Genomic DNA, 16,083 nt, shown 5'->3' on the forward strand with positions numbered 1-16,083 from the left:
TTTATTCACTGCTATCCGTGTAGGTCAAAGGCAAGAAAGTCAGGACTAGAAGGGCTTCAGTCAGGCAGGGAGAGGTTCTAGATTGTGTTGGGGTGAGGGAGGAGTCGATCAATTTACTCAGTCATCCCACTCTACTTAAGCAACCAACAAAACACTCTAGGCCTGATCTCTCTGTCCAGTCAAAGTATCTCCACTAAATTCGTTAATCAATAAAAGGATGAAGCCACTGCCTCCTTCCCTCACCTTGAAGAGAGCATGGCTTTGGAAACTTGTGAGGGTGAGAGGATTTGGACCTATCACCATAGAATGCAGTGTCTCAGGCAGCAGTGTCAACCTTGGGGGTCAAAGGCATACTAGATATGTTGAGTTTCTGGATGCCACAGGGAGCCTAACACAAAGCTACACCTCACTCCAGGAGAACCACGTGGGGGCCCCACACAGGGGAGAAAAGAACTTGGAGCCAAAGGATTTTCAGAAGGTGTGTTACCTATTTGCCTCGTGTGCTTTTTAAGCTTGAGCCCACCTTTCCCTGGACTTTATATATACCTGTGGACTTTATATGTATCCCAGGATATGGAAAAACTGGGACATTGAGGTGTTGTTAGTGGAGTTGTGAACTGATCCAACCATTCGGGAGAGCAATTCTGAACAATGCCCAAAGGGCGATGAAACTGCATACCCTTTGATTCAGCAATACCACTGCTAGGTCTGTGTCCCAAAGAGATTAAACAGAAGGGAAAATGATGGGTATGTACAAAAATATTTATAGTAGCTGTTTTTGTGGTGGCAAAGAATTGGAGATTGAAGGAATGCCCATCAGCTGGGGAATGGCTGAACAAGCTGTGGTATAAGATTGTGCTGTGAGAAATAACAAGCAGGATGTTCTCAGAAAAACCTGGGAAGACTTCTAGGAACTGATTCAGAGGGAAGTGAACAGAACCAGGAGAACACTGTTGTACAAAGTAAAAGCAATATTGTACAATGACCTGCTGTGCATGACTTAGCTCTTCTCAGTAATACAATGATCCAGGATGATTATGAAGGAATTAATAATTAGTAGTTCTATCTTAACTATTTCCATTTTTAAGGTAGAATTATTAATTAATGAATATAATATTGATGAATAACATAATGAAATTAAGGTGGAACTGTGCTGACTGAATCCACTACAAATACAGCCTGTTTAAGCCCAGGTGAGCCATTACCTCCCAAATCAATTCGCTAACCCCTCCTTGGCACAGAAGTTCTTCCACATCTTTCATTGCTCCTTGGGTCCCCCACCATTTCAGTTGAGGACACTGCCTGAGGTCATTCACCAAGAGCTCCATCACCTCCCTTCCTCCTCATCTCACATCACTCAAACATCTTCCCCCACTATCTCCTCCTCCTTGCCAAGAAAACCCCATCTTGGTGAACAAGTGATCCCGTTCCATCCTGTCTCCTTCAGCAGATTGCCCCCTCTAACCTCTCCCCTCTCATTAATCTTCACTCTCTCCCTATCTACAAACACACCTGCCCATGTCTCCACCATTTTTAAAAAACAAAACCCTCACTTGATCCAGCTTATCTCTGCTAGCTCTCATTCTATATCCCTCCCCCTCTTTTGGGGGGAACCTCCTTAAGAAAGTCACATACAACCACTGCCTCTTATCTCACTCCCTTCTAAACTCTCTGCAGTCAGCTTCTAACCTACTATCCCCAAAGAGATCTCTCAGTCATCAGATCTAAGGGTTTCTTGTCATTCTTCATCCCTCCTGACCTCTCTACAGACTCTAACACATCACTGATAGTCAGGCACAGACAATGGACACTGCTGGTTAATGCTCTCTTCTCTCTAGGTTTTATAACACTGCTCTCTCCTGCCTCTCCTCTTCCAAGTCTGACCACTATTTAATCTTCTTCCAGGCCATGCCCATTAACTGTGGGTGTTCCACAGAACTCTATCCTGGGCCCTGTTTCCTTCTCCTTCTATACCATTTTACTTGGTGATTTCATCAGCTCCCAAATATTCAATTATGTTGTCTATGCAGATGATTTTCAGATGTATTTATCCAGTTTCTGTCTCTCTCCTGAGTTCCAGGCACACAAGAACCGATGTCCCAGAGGCATCTCAAACTCAACATGTCCAAAACTGAACTGACTAGCTTTGTCCCCCCTCAAATCTGCCCACTTCCCAATTTCTCTCCTGCTGCTGAGGGCCACCCGTCCCAATAGTCACCCAAACTCACCACCCTGGCATCATCCTCAATGCCTGCTCACCCTCCCGCCACTCGGCCAGCCCTCATCATTTCCGCCTTCAGCTTCCCAGTCTTTTTATACTTTACACCCCTGTATGTACTGGGTAATTGCTCTTCTTTGAACTCAACATTCTGTCTCTTGACTGATCCCTCCTCCTCTGCCTTCTCCCTTTTATCTCCCGGTTCTTCCCAGGGTTCCTGCAAGAGTCAGCTCACCTTCTGCATCCCTCCCGACTCTGCTTCACTGACACTATGCCCTGTACAGGCACCTTCTTCACCTTTTGTGTGTTGTCTTTTCCCATTGGAGGTAACTCCTTGGGGGTAGGAATTGCCTTGATTTGTGTGGCCAGTGCTTACAGCAAATGCTTAATAAATGCTTGCTGTCTTACCTCCCAGAAGGCCTTCTATAGTCCAGGCCCCTCCTGCTAGTGCCTTCCCTCTGAGATTTTTGTTGTTCAGTCATTTTAGTTGAGTGACTCTCATATGGGTTTTTGTTTTGTTTTGCTTTGTTTTTGTTAAAGACACTGGAGTGTTGGGGGCAGCTAGGTGGCGCAGTGAGTAAAGCGCCGGCCCCAGAGTCAGGAAGACCCGAGTTCAATTCTGGCCTCAGACACTTAACACCCACACCAAAAAAAACTAGCTGTGTAACCCTGGACAAGTTACTTAATCCCAATTGCCCTCTAAAAGGCAAAAAAAAAAAAAAGACACTGGAGTGGTCTGCCATTTCCTTCTCCAGTTCATTTTACAAAACATGCTCAATTTGTGAATTATGTCAAGAAATTATTTCCTAGATGGTAGATCTGAAGATACTATCACGTGTAACTACTAACTTCATAATGGGCTACAATCCACAGGATACAGTGCAGAGATTAGCACTGTGCCTGGAATACAGTAGGTGCTTGATAAATGGTGACTGATATTGAATAGACTAGTGCCTACAAATTCTGCATTCATTTCTGTGTGCATACCTGCTGCACTAACACAGAGTATATATTTACACGATAGATTTCCTGAGCAACATGGGCCCAAAAATCTTTTGCCTGAAAGACAACCTTCTGGCACTGAGGAATTTCCAGTGAATTAACAACAATAATTGTTTGGAAAGCTCTAGGAACTAAAAACAGATGCAACACACAGAGCTCAACTGACTCCCCCAAACTGGCCCATTGACCTCAAAACCTAATGTATCACAAGGATGTGAAGGCTACTACATCTGTGCCTGATGCAAGGTCAGATTGGTGTTGTACAGTTCAAAAGCAGCCAGAAACGGGATCCGAGATTCTGAAAAGGTTTTGTTTTCTTTCTTTATCAGTCTAGAATTCTGAACTAAAGAATTAACACATACACAAAGAAAAGGGGAAAAATAGTAAGAACAGAACCTTGGGGGGATATTTTTGTTTACAATTTTGACCCCCATTTCTCTTGAATAAAACTGGTTTATAGAGATGGGCTACATTGGATTTTAAAACTCTGTTCTTCTCCATTGAAGACAAAAACTTTAAAATACCAAAACATATAGGCAGAAAAAGAAAAGGAATTAAAACACATACCTATGGCTTCAATTCCTCTGACTTCTGGGAAGTGATTATAATTTAGTCCAGGCAAATGAACCTCTGTCTGGGAGAATTTCCATCTTTTCTTGTTTGTGTGAAGAATGTTCTTTTCATGAGAGACCTAACACCATGAGAATGTAATTGACATAACTCAAGTGACTTAAAAGTAATCCTGATTTCCTCCTTGTATAACAAGAGATCTGTGACTTAGCCAGTTGGGGCATTCCCTCTATAATCAGAGATCACAACAACTCTTTCATGTTTTCAAGGTTGCCATGACCCAAACATTCATCGCCCTTCAGCCAAACTGGTGATGACCTTTTCCAAAAGCTCCTCTGTTGGTATGCAGACAATTAACTTATAGCTTGTTACTGGCCCATACTAAAAGTCTCTGCAGCTTATTATTCTGGAATAGACTTCAGGGTCCCAAGGTGACCTCAATTCTATGATAAGGCATCCAGATAGGACTGGCCAACTCAATAATCTGTGGTAATAGGAACCAAGTATAATATGACTGCCTGAAAACCAGCAATAATACCAAAAGGGAGAGCAGCTAGGTGGTTCAGTGGATAGAGCACTGGGCTTGGAAACAGGAAGACTCATCACAAATTCAAATCCAGACTCAGACACTTACTAGCTGGGTGACCCTAGGCAAGTGACTTAACCCTGTTTGCCTCAGTTTCCTCATCTGCAAAATGAGCCAGAGAAGGAAATGGCAAACCTCTCCAGTATCTTTGCCAATTAAACCCCAAATGGGGTCACAGAGAGTCAGACATGACTGAAATGACTTGAACAATATCACCAAAATGATATTGTAGTTCATAGTTTCACCTGCTTATCCTATCAAATATTTTACTAAAAATTAACTGTACTGAACCTCACTCTGCCTTTGGCTCATGGTCAAATTAAGGTTCTTGTGATCAATGAAACGATGAAAAGATGGTCAACAGGAAGACAAAAGCTCCCAAGTCATCATCTAAAAATGAGAACTGCTCCTAATTAATTATCAGTTAGAAAGGAACACAAGAGAAAAAGAGATGCAATACATAAAATTTAGTATTTCTTAAGCTGCTATCCAGCTAGCAGACTGTTTACAAATATTGCAGCTGTTTACAAATATGCAGTCCATATATACTTTGGAGGGGAGTGATTAGGAGTTAGATTTTTGGCAAAGAGAGATTCAGCTCTGAAACTGCATGCAGAGACATCTACAGCAGGGATGCTATCATTGAGAGGCCACGGAGCCTCTCATCTACAATCCTGAGCTGTTTTCTTGTAGGAGGGAGAGCTTCTCTCTACTAGTGGATTAATAAAATATTAAATGTGCTTTTCTTTTTCTGTCCAGTCCTAGATCAGAAAGGAACGTATAACAAACTACCACAGCCCTGGAGGGAGGAGGAGTAAGAATATTCGAGGTCTGATCAGTCATGTGACCTCTGACAAGTCCTAGCATCTCTGGGCCTCAATCCCCTCACCTGTTAAATAAGGAGTGATTTGAAAGCCAGAATGCATCTATGAATTTATCCATTTAACATTCTGTCATACATTAATTGAGAAGGAGAAAAAAATTCTCTGTATTAAGATGAGGTATTCTTTTATTCTTAAAAAAAAAACTTCATATACTGAGTTTGGAACTAATAAAATGTATAGTATAGGAAATTAATTCATTTTATATCAAAAAATTTTAAAAAATTTTTGAGTACTTCCTATATACTCAGGATAATAGCATTTAATACTAGACAGAGCAGTGTTTTAGAACCAAAGTCCACTATCTTTTTTTTTGTTTGTTTTTGGAGGGGGGAAGGCAAGGCAATTGGGGTTAAGTGACTTGCCCAAGCTCACATGGCTAAGTAAATGTTGAGTGTCAGGGCCAAATTTGAACTCAGGTCCCCCTGATTCCAAGGCCAGTGCTCTCAAAGCCCACTATCTTAAATGAATAAGTGACTGATATGAGTAGCTGTTTCTTTTGGGACACAGAGTTTCCAGAGACCACTCTGAGCCTCTTCACCACAGTGGCTAATACCAAAACAAGGCCAGAACTGGAGCATTTTCATTTTTGTCATTAAAGGAAGGTCACTTACCAGTGTAGTCAGGTTAGCATTATAATGGCTACCCAGCTTAACAAATGGAATATAGTTCTTTTTGGACTTGTCATCCACCCTTTAATGGGGAAAACCAAAGCAAAACTGAGTCAGAATGATCAATTGCAGCATTTTCTAAAGTTCAAAACATAAAAATGCTCATATGTCACAGCATCTTATTTCCTTTTTGGTTCTCACACTATCTATCACATCCAGAGATCTGATATATGCCTTCTACTACAGGTATTTTCCAGGCCTATATAATTCCCTTGTGCTGCTTTTATTGTATCATGACATGCCAACATCTCACTAAAGAAATGCAAATAATCCAAGCCAGCATCCTCATTTCTTATGACAACTGCCTTCCAATGTAGGTTAAGGCGCACTAGGCTCTCCTCTCACCCTCTCTGAGACTGTTAGCTACCTTTAGACTTTGAAACTGTATGACTCTTTGCTCAGGTCTCAGATGAGTTTTGTTTATTTGTGCTACTGATGTCTTAAATAATTATGCAGCATGAGAACCCGAAACAGCAGCCTTTTGAAACAGCACTAGAATAAGGCTTTGAGTTGCGCCAAAATATTCAATACGGCCGAATATACAGAAATTGACAAAATATTTGAAAATATGTATTTAAGTAGAATGTCTGACTGTATTCATACCTCTCTTACCTGTAAGTATGACCTCGTAGAAGAGGTCCTGGATTCACACTGCAAGCAATGCCAGAAATACTGTGTATAATTGAAGGAATCACCATGCCGGGATTCTTTGTGCAATCCACACCACCGTTGGTGGAGATCCCAAAGGCGGCTGGATAAACTGCTCGGATCTGATTCACTCTTCTGCCTGGGAAGCAGCCAAGATGAGAGACTTGGCTGGGCTTTCCAGTCTTCTTGCTATCGGCTTTTGGTGTCTTCATTTTGATCACTTTGGAACCCCTAGTTTTAGGGTGAGCATCCTGTTCACAAAAGGAAATGTTCATGGGATTAATAATCAGAGAGAGATTAAAGAAATAGCCTCTCTTACTATAGGAACATCAGCCATAGAAAAAAATTTATGCTTTTTTTTGTCCCCTTATTAATAGTCTTCCAGTGGAATTAAAATTCATGAAGAAATTCTAGCATTGAGGCTCATTTGCAAAAATATCAAAAGAATGAGAACATAATTCACATTAGCTATCACCCACAGAGCATTCCATTTTCAGCTTCAAGAACTCTGAATTTCCTTTCTTTTTTATGAAATTCCTCATCATAATCTTCTATCTTTCCTTATTCCTCAAAAACTTTTTCTTCAACCTCACTGTGACCTCCAGCCCCTTGGTAATATCCTAAGCCATCGACTCAGCTCTGGCTATCCTCTCTCTTCTTTTCTTACCCTTGACACTTTGGTGAACCAGATCAAATCTACCTTATCTTCCACTCCTGAATCCTTTGTTCCCTCCCTTCTCCTATCAACTACCAAACTTCAGCCCTATATTATCCTACCATCTTGCCTCTTTAGAACTGTGGTGCCTGGGTCCATTAAAATTTATTTTGGCCAATCTCAAATGGGCCCTTACTACATATAGCAAGGCAATCCTGTTGTTCAGTCATGGCCAACTCTTCATTGACCCCATATGGGATTTTCATGGGAAAGATACTGGAGTGGTTTGCCTTCTCATTCCTCAGTGGATGAAGGCAAACAGAAGTTAAGTGACTTGCCCAGGATCACACAGCTAGTAAGTGTCTGAGGCTAGATTTGACTCTTCCTGACTCCAGGCCTAGCACTTTATCCACTGAGCTACCTAGAGGCCTCCAAAGGTAATCCTATGACTCCATCTCACTCACCACAGCACCTATTCCAAGACTTTTCTTCTCTCCTCAAGATTCCCAACTGTCTGATGATACAGAGGCTCTTCTGCTTGCTAATTCCAACTCTTCTACATGTACCCTTGATGCCATTCCTGACATCTTCTCTAGAAGACTGCACAACCCTCTAGTCTTTCACCTCTCCTGAAGTACCAGTCTCCTTAAAAAAAAACTCACTAGGGGTGGCTAGGTGGCACAATGAATAGAGCATCGGCCCTGGAATCAGGAGGACATGAGTTTAAATCTGGCCTCAGACACCTAATACTTACTAGCCTGTGACCTTGGGCAACTCACTTAACCCCAATTGCCCTGCTTTCCTCCCTCCAGAAAAGCAAAAAAAAAAGAAAAACCTCACTGGATCCTACAATGCCTACCAAATATAGTCCTATATCTCTCCTTTCCTCAGCTAAACTCATTGGGAAAAAGATGCCTCTATTTCCCTCCCTCTCACTTCTAAGCCCCCTTCTTTAATTTTCATAATTTCCACTTCATTACTTAGTTGGAGATTACTGATTTCTTGTTGCTCAAGTAGTTTTTTCATCAAATGCCCAATTCCTGGATTTGTTCTTTCTTTCTTTTGTTGATGAAACCATCCCATAAATGTTGGCATGCTGTCTCACTACTGTCATTTTCAGTGATAAAATTTTCTATGTTTCTATAATTTGTTCTTTGACCCACCAGTTGCGTAGAACTATGTTAGTCTCCAACCAAATTCCTCTTTCAACTGAAACTACTTCTTCCAAAGTTACCAATAATTTTTCTCTCATATAACCAAGATTTTATTAGTCCTTGATTGGTCATAAGTATACAGACACTATGAAGAATCTCTACATTTTTAAAATGCTACTGTCGAAAAAATCTAAATACAATGTACTTGTCATTCTTTTCTCAACGGTTCCGATAACTTTCTAAGTTTAAGTCTGGAGGTAGTTGTCCCTTTACAAAGGACATCAAACAACAGTATTCTCAATATGGATAAAGGATAAGGTTTTTTACAGTTTCATTAATTCTATTTTATAAAATCGTACTCATTATAAAGCAATTCTAGTCTTTGACAGCACATTGACAAAGTTATTGGAAAAAAAATCTGTCATCGAATTATCATCAAAGATGACAATGTCACAGCACACAGCTTTGAAAGGAGGTCCAACACCAGGAGCAGTTTTATTGAGGAAGCTATAATAAAATACAAGATGGATACTGTAGAATGTAAAGAATCAGGAAACAGATCATTGAGGAAATTTTTCTATTCTTTCCTGCTCTCTCCAAAAGAAAATTGAGTTGGGGGGGAATACCATAAAAATGGACCTCTATTTACCCACAAGATAAATTTCAGAACAAATTAAGGTCTCAAGCTTCCTAAAAAGAAGTGAGGGAGTAGGGAGGAGACCAAGAGATGATATACATACATAACACATCTAAGAGAAAGTATAAAAAGTCAAAACCAAGTCTAGATAACTTACTATTTGAAAGCTAGAAATTTCTCTTAAGCTTTTAATTAAAGAAATGCAAAATCCAGTACATTAAAAGCAAACTGAAAATATGATACACATTTACCTGTATAACAAGTGCTTTTGTTTGTTCACCTGAAGAATTACTTTTTTTCTTTTTACTGACTTTAGATATTTTTAATGAAGAAAATTCTCTGGCATCTTTCTGTATCTTTAATTTTAGCTCCTGAGAAAATCTACAAGGTAAAACATATTTGCTACTAAAAGATAATCCCATGATATACATATAAATAAATACAGGAATGACTAGACTTGTAAGAAATTTAATTTTTAATTTAACTGAATCAAGTTAAAATAACTAATTATGGCCAGAATGAACACCGTTATATTGAGAAGCAACTGGACAAGGATCACACATATAATTCAATGTGTTAAAACATGCTGCTGATACACAATACATGAAATTAATAATAGCATTCAAAATAATTTGAGTTATTTACATAAATTATAATGAATGCAGTAATCTATTCTCTTGAATTAAGTAGAACTTAAGTGAATATTTTGGGTTTTTCTCCCAGAATAATGGCAGTAGGGGATATAGAATAAATCAGATTTTGGCAAACTTTTCCCAGCCATATAATTTTTTTATCTACTTCTAGATTTACATAGGTTAAAACAAAAATATAACATGGTTAGGCACAGAAAAATACAGTGCTGGTACAATGAATAGTGTTTTCAATCAGTTTACATTCACTGAGCATCTATTATAAGTACCTACCTTCAAAGATAAAATACATATACACACATGCATATAAATACATCATACATATATGTGTATACATACATATTATACAAATACTTGCATAAATATATACATATACATATATTTAATTCAATAAACTTTTATCAAAAGTCAACTCATTCCTGGGGCGGAATATAACAATCTCTGAGAAATAGAAATAGTGACTACCAAAAGGGTAGTTTAGAAATACATGGTAGGTGCAAACATACTGAAGCATCTTACAAATGGTGGCATCGGTGGTATAAGGGCTTTCATTGCAAGATTTTCTTTTCTTTTCGTAGTTGAAGCATAGTAGTGTGTGATGCTAATGATAGTTTCTTATAACTTGAACTCTTTCTGACTGTTAAGCATCTTTTATTTTTTATCTAGAAGCTCTAAATTTTGGGGACAACATTCTTGGGTGCTCTCAATTTGGGATTCCTTTCCGAAGGTTATTGTGCATGCTTTCTATTTTCACAGTACCCTATGTTCTGAGAGATCTATATAACTGATGGGTCAAAGAACAAATTACAGAAACACAGAAGATTTTATCATTGAAAATGGCAGTAGTGAGACAGCATACCAAAATTTATGGGATGCAGCTGAAGGGTTCTTAGGAAAAAAAAATTATATCTCTAAATGGTTTCATCAGCAAAAGAGAGAAAGAACAAATCCAGGAATTGGGCATTTGATGAAAAACTAATTGAATAACAACAAATCAGAAATCTCCAACTAAGTAATGGAGTGGAAATTATGAAAATTAAAGAAGGGGGGCTTAGAAGTGAGAGGAAGGGAAATAGAGGTATCTTTTTTTCCAAGGAGTTTAGTTGAGAAAATGAGGGATATACAACTCTATTTGGCAGGCATTGAGAAATATGATTTCTCAAAATGTGGTACACAGGCATTTTGTTTGGACGTGGTTTTCAGAGAGGCCAATGATTCCTAAACTCTCCCTCCTCGCCTTACTTTTTGAATCAGTTGTTTTTGATAGTAGATCCTTTACCTTTTCATTTTTTTCAATCTCTTACTTCATCTTACTGCCATTCTTGATGCCTCCTGGAGTCACTAAGTTTTCCTTGCTCCATTCTATTTTCAGGGAGTCTACTACTTTGGCAAGGCATTCTGTCTTCCATCCAAAACCATTTATTCTCCTTCCAACTCTTGCCTCAACAGCTCTTAATTCTCTTTAAAACTTCATTTCTTTACCCCTTATGTCATTTCTTCCAGGCATTTTTGGGTTCCCTGTGCCCAAGTCATTTTGTTCCCCTGAGGTTTTGCTTATATTTGCTTCGGAGTTACTCTCCTCTTCTACTACTCTCTTCTTCTGGGCATTTCTTAACCCACATTATTTCTGTATGCTCACTGCATTCAACGTTTTCATCAATTTACTTATGTCTTCAGCTTCTATTCATCATTTAGAACTTTATGCCAGGGACATTCTCCTGTCTTTCCTGTACAAATGAGGAAGGTGGTGAGACTCTGTTTAATTCTGCCCCAGGCTTCTTGCTTTCCTGCTCTTGTCTTCCATCTCCCCTGGTGGATCTGCACTCAGAGCACAGGGAACATGCAAACCCACACTTAGGGGCAGCTTGGGTCCGAGTGTTATGGACTCTAGTCCACTTGAAGAGCCCCCAGTCAGAGCAAGGGAAGATTATGCACTCCTGGAGCATACCAGCCAGAAAACAATGATAAATTTTAGGTGTCCCTGGAACATCCTTAGTCATAGTGCTGTTAGGCCAATGCCAAGTTTCCAGGAGTTCATGCTGATTATCCTAGTGAACCCCTTCTTCTAGTATCCATATATTTTGGCTATATGGGGAGAAGGGGGTGGGGGATGTAGTCTTGCACAGATGGTGGAATTCATTGTTCCTTTAGATTCCAAATCTCTCAATTTCTTGATCATTACTCAAGCTGGGATTGTTTTAAGATATTTCATGGAAATATATGAAGAAGAGCTAGGTTCTACTATAATTTTATATAATACCAGCTTAACGAGAAGTCCTTGCTAGTTTTTTCAAAGAAATCAGCTTACTCATTTTATTTATCAATTTTACAGAGTTCCTATTTTCCAATTAATCTATTCTTCCTCAACATTCTTATTTTGTGGAAGCTTTAGGTATTTTTAAGTTTCTTTTCCAATTCATATTTATTTTCTCTTCTTCTCACTTCCCTTTGCCAATCAATTAAACAATAAGAAAAAGATAAACTCCATAACAAATATAGTTGAACAAAACAAATTCCCACATTGCCCATGTCCAAAACTGCATGTCTAATTGTGCCTTTTCAAACCATGATCTCTTTGGCACAAGGTGTGTAACATGTTTTACATTCAGCATTTTGAAACTGTGGTTTGTCATTGCATTGCAAAGAGTTCTAAAGTCTTTCAAATTTTTAAATAACATCATTGTCCCTATATAAATTGCTCTCCTAGCTCTCCCTTCACTCTGCATTAGTTCATAGGGATCTTCCCAGTTTCCTCTGAAACTACCCATTTCATCATTTCTTGTTCCATTACATTCACATACTACAATTTACTTAGCAATTTCCTAATTTTGCCCTTAGTTTCCAGGTTTGGGAATTTTTGTTTTGTTTTGTTTTTTGCTATTATAAAAGAGCTAATATATACTTTTGTACATACAAGCCCTTTTTTCTCTTTCTTTGTTCTACTTCAGGCATGTGCCTAACAGGGCAGTGCTGGTTCATGCACAATTTAGTGACTCTAGGGACACAGTTCTAAAATGGCTTCTAGAATGGCTTGACCAGTTCACAGATCCACCAATACTGCACAAGTGTGCCAGTTTTCCTATAGTCCCTCCAACAACTGTCATATTACTTTTATCATCTTTGCTAATCTGATGGTTGAGGCAGAACCTCAGAGTCACTTTATCTTTCTCTAATTATTAGTTATTTGAAACATTTTTTATATGGTTGTTGATAGTTTAGATGTATTCTTTTGAAAACTACCTGTTCATATCTGCTGACCATTTATCTATAGGTGAATAGTTCTTAGTTTTATACATTTGAATCAGGTCCTTTATATCTTGGCTATGAGAGCTTTATGCAAAATCTCTGCCATTTTTTAATTAAATCATTTCAATGATTTCTTCTTTGTAGTATAATATGAAATCTGGTATTGCTAAGAACACTTATTTTCCACTTTTTTTTTAATCACTTGGGGTTAAGTAACTTGCTCAAGGTTACACAGTTATTTCTGGGTGTGGTGCTAAGTATCAGAGCCCAGATTCCTGGCCACTCCTCCACTTTTTTTATTACTTCTCTTGAGATTCTTGACCTTTTATTCCTCTATATGAATTTCATTATTATTTTCCCCAGCTCTATAAAATATTCTGTTGATAGTGTGATTGGTGCAACAATGAATAAGAAAGTTACTTTAGGAAGCATTATTTTTATTATATTGAGAGTGCTCATACCTGAGTGATTAATATTTCTCCAATATTTATGTCTACATTTCTGCAAAAAGAAAAAAGTGTTCTGTAGTTGAATTCATATAGTCCCTAGGTGTGTCTTGATAGGCAGACTCATGAATATTTATATATTTTGGAACTATTTTGAATGGAATTTCTCTTTCTATCTCTTCCTGCTGGTTTTCATTGGTAATATAGAAGCTACTGCTGATTTATGTGAATTCATCTAATATTCTGCAACTATGATTAATTTATTAATGGTTTCAAGTAATTTTAGTTTAACCTTTTGGAAATCTCTAAGTAAATCATATCATCTGCAAAAAAAAATCAATAATTTTATTTCCTCTTAACCTGTGCTTATCCTCTCCATTTCTCTTTCTTAACTTGCTGCTATATAGTTTGCATTTCTAGTACTAAGCAGTAGTGTTGATAATGGGCATCCTTGTTTTACCCTCATCTTATTAGAAAGACCTCTAATTTCACACCAGTACCTATGTTTACTCTTGGTTTTAGATGAGTTATCATTTACTATACTGAAGAAAATTCTATTTATTCTGAAGCTCACTTTTGTTTTTAATAAAAACAGTATTGGATGTTTTTCAAAAGCTTTTTTTTAGCACCCATTGACATAATGATATGGTTTTCATTAATTATCAATGTGTTTTTGCATCAATATTCATATGGTTATAAGCCTATGGTTTTCTTGATTTGCTTTATCTCTTCTTGGTTTCAGTAAGAAACAGACTGGAAGAAAGAGGTTGCGAACAGCTTATGTGATATTGAATTGTTTTGTGAATATTTGATATAATTCACTTGCAAATCCATCAAGTCCTAAAGTTTTTTTCAACCTTTGAGAATTCATTTATGGCTTATATGATTTTTCACTTGATATTGGGTTATTCTTTTGCTAATCTATATGTTTTATTTTTTATATTCAGCCTTTTCCTCTGTTGTTATTTTTGTTAGCAAAATAAATGAGCAAAATAATTTTTGATAATTTCCTTTATTTCCTCATTTGTTGTGATTTTGACTTTTCCATTTTTTTATATGAATAATTTGGTTTCCATCTCTTTTTTTTTTAAAGCAATTGGGGTTAAGTAACTTGCTCAAGGTTACATGGCCAGGTGTTTCTGGGTGGGTGCTAAGTGTCGGAGCCCAGATTCGATCCCCAGGTCATCCCGACACTGGAGCTGGTGCTCTTACTCATTGTGCTACCTGGCCGCCCCTCCATCTCTTTTTTTAAATTAGACTATTCTATTGTGGTTTTTTAAACTCAGTTTTATTAGTCAACACAATGGAGTTTTTTAATCTCAATTTCATTATTCTGTTCAATTTTTAAAAATTTTTATCTTGCTGTTTGGTTGGGGGGGGTTGATTTGTGATTATTCTAGTTTGTTTAGTTGTGTACTTGATTTATTTTTTTCTCTCTTTTGTCCATGAAAGTGTCTAGATATATAAATTTTTTCCTAAAGACTACTTTAGCAACATCCTGTAAATTCTGGTATGTTGCCTAATTGTTGTCATTTTCTTTGATGAAATTTTTCTTTGTTTCAATGAGTTATTCTTTGATTCATCAGTTCTTTGGGACTGTTAGCCTTCAATTGATTTCTAATTCTTTTTTAAAGGATTTTTATTGAATACAATTTTTATTACATGATGATCAGTAAAGGATGTATTAAGAATTTCTCCTTTCCTGCATCTGTTTGTGAGGTTTTTATGACTTCAATACACTGTCCATTTTTGTAAAAGTACTATGCATAGCCTATGTATATATGTGTACATGTATATACAAACTCTTTTCTGTTCCCATTTAGTAATCACCAAATATCTATTATCTCTATTTTTTTTTCTAAAGTTCTATTCGGGTCCTTAACTTTTCTTATTTAACTTTTTGTTAGATTTATCCAAGTCTGAAGAAGGGTAATTTAAAATGTCCCACTATTACAATTTTACTATTTCTCCCTGTAATTCTAGTTTTTCCTTTAAATATTTATATGCTATGCTATTCAGTGCAGATAGTTGATACTGCTTCATTATCATTTCCTTAAGCATAATATCATTTCCCTGCTCATCTGTTTATTTTTAGTATACATTATCTGAAAATCATGATTTGTCATCTCTGATTTTTAAAATTCAGCTGAAGCATTTTTTCATTCTAGATCTTCACTTTAACTTAATGAGAAACTTATGTTTCAAATGTGTTTCCTATACACAACATACTGTTGGATTCTACTTTCTATTCCATGCTGCTGTCCTCTTCCATTTTATGGGTGAGTTCATTCTGTTAACATTCATGATTACAACTGCTAATATATATTTCTTTACACATTTTTTCCTACCTCTTTCCTTTGCATATAAGAAGAAGGTGGTGAAAGAGAGGGAGTTTGCTTATGTCATGCCTGGTGAGTGACATAATGTTTCCACTCTATTGCCCGTATTCTTTTACCCTCCCCTTGATCCTGGGTTTTTACTCTTTGTTCCTTTCCTTTTAATCTCCCTTTGTGTTCATCCTTCTGATGATAGGAGTTTTGTTTTGCTTATGACTACTCCGTTATCTATCATGCCTTCCCTCTTAAACCCCTCTTTCTCTCTCTCCCATCTTCCTGTCCTCTTCTATTTCCCTTTTTTAGTTCAATGTGCTTCTATACCATGATCTTTATGTGTCTGGAGAGAAGGGTGTTATAAGTGTGTCCAACCTTCCTTTGACTAG

The 16,083-nt window shown here is 37.5% G+C and overlaps 1 protein-coding gene across 1 annotated transcript in view; it reads right to left on the bottom strand.

The window, feature by feature from the left end:
* Positions 1–16,083, bottom strand: part of CDKL2 (cyclin dependent kinase like 2) — a 48,925-nt gene that overhangs the window by 7,463 nt on the left and 25,379 nt on the right. Inside the window, exons 8-11 of the mRNA XM_069091868.1 lie at positions 9,274–9,403; positions 6,541–6,827; positions 5,872–5,950; positions 3,788–3,911 (exon numbers count right to left, since the gene is read on the bottom strand). Of these exons, the coding sequence (XP_068947969.1) occupies positions 3,788–3,911; positions 5,872–5,950; positions 6,541–6,827; positions 9,274–9,403 (620 nt within the window). The remainder of the gene's footprint in view (positions 1–3,787; positions 3,912–5,871; positions 5,951–6,540; positions 6,828–9,273; positions 9,404–16,083) is intronic.

This window comes from Petaurus breviceps, unplaced genomic scaffold (genome assembly GCF_028583685.1).
Source record: "Petaurus breviceps papuanus isolate PSGF00001 unplaced genomic scaffold, PetGlider_PUasm1.0 126, whole genome shotgun sequence".
NCBI classification, from domain to species: Eukaryota; Metazoa; Chordata; class Mammalia; order Diprotodontia; family Petauridae; genus Petaurus; species Petaurus breviceps.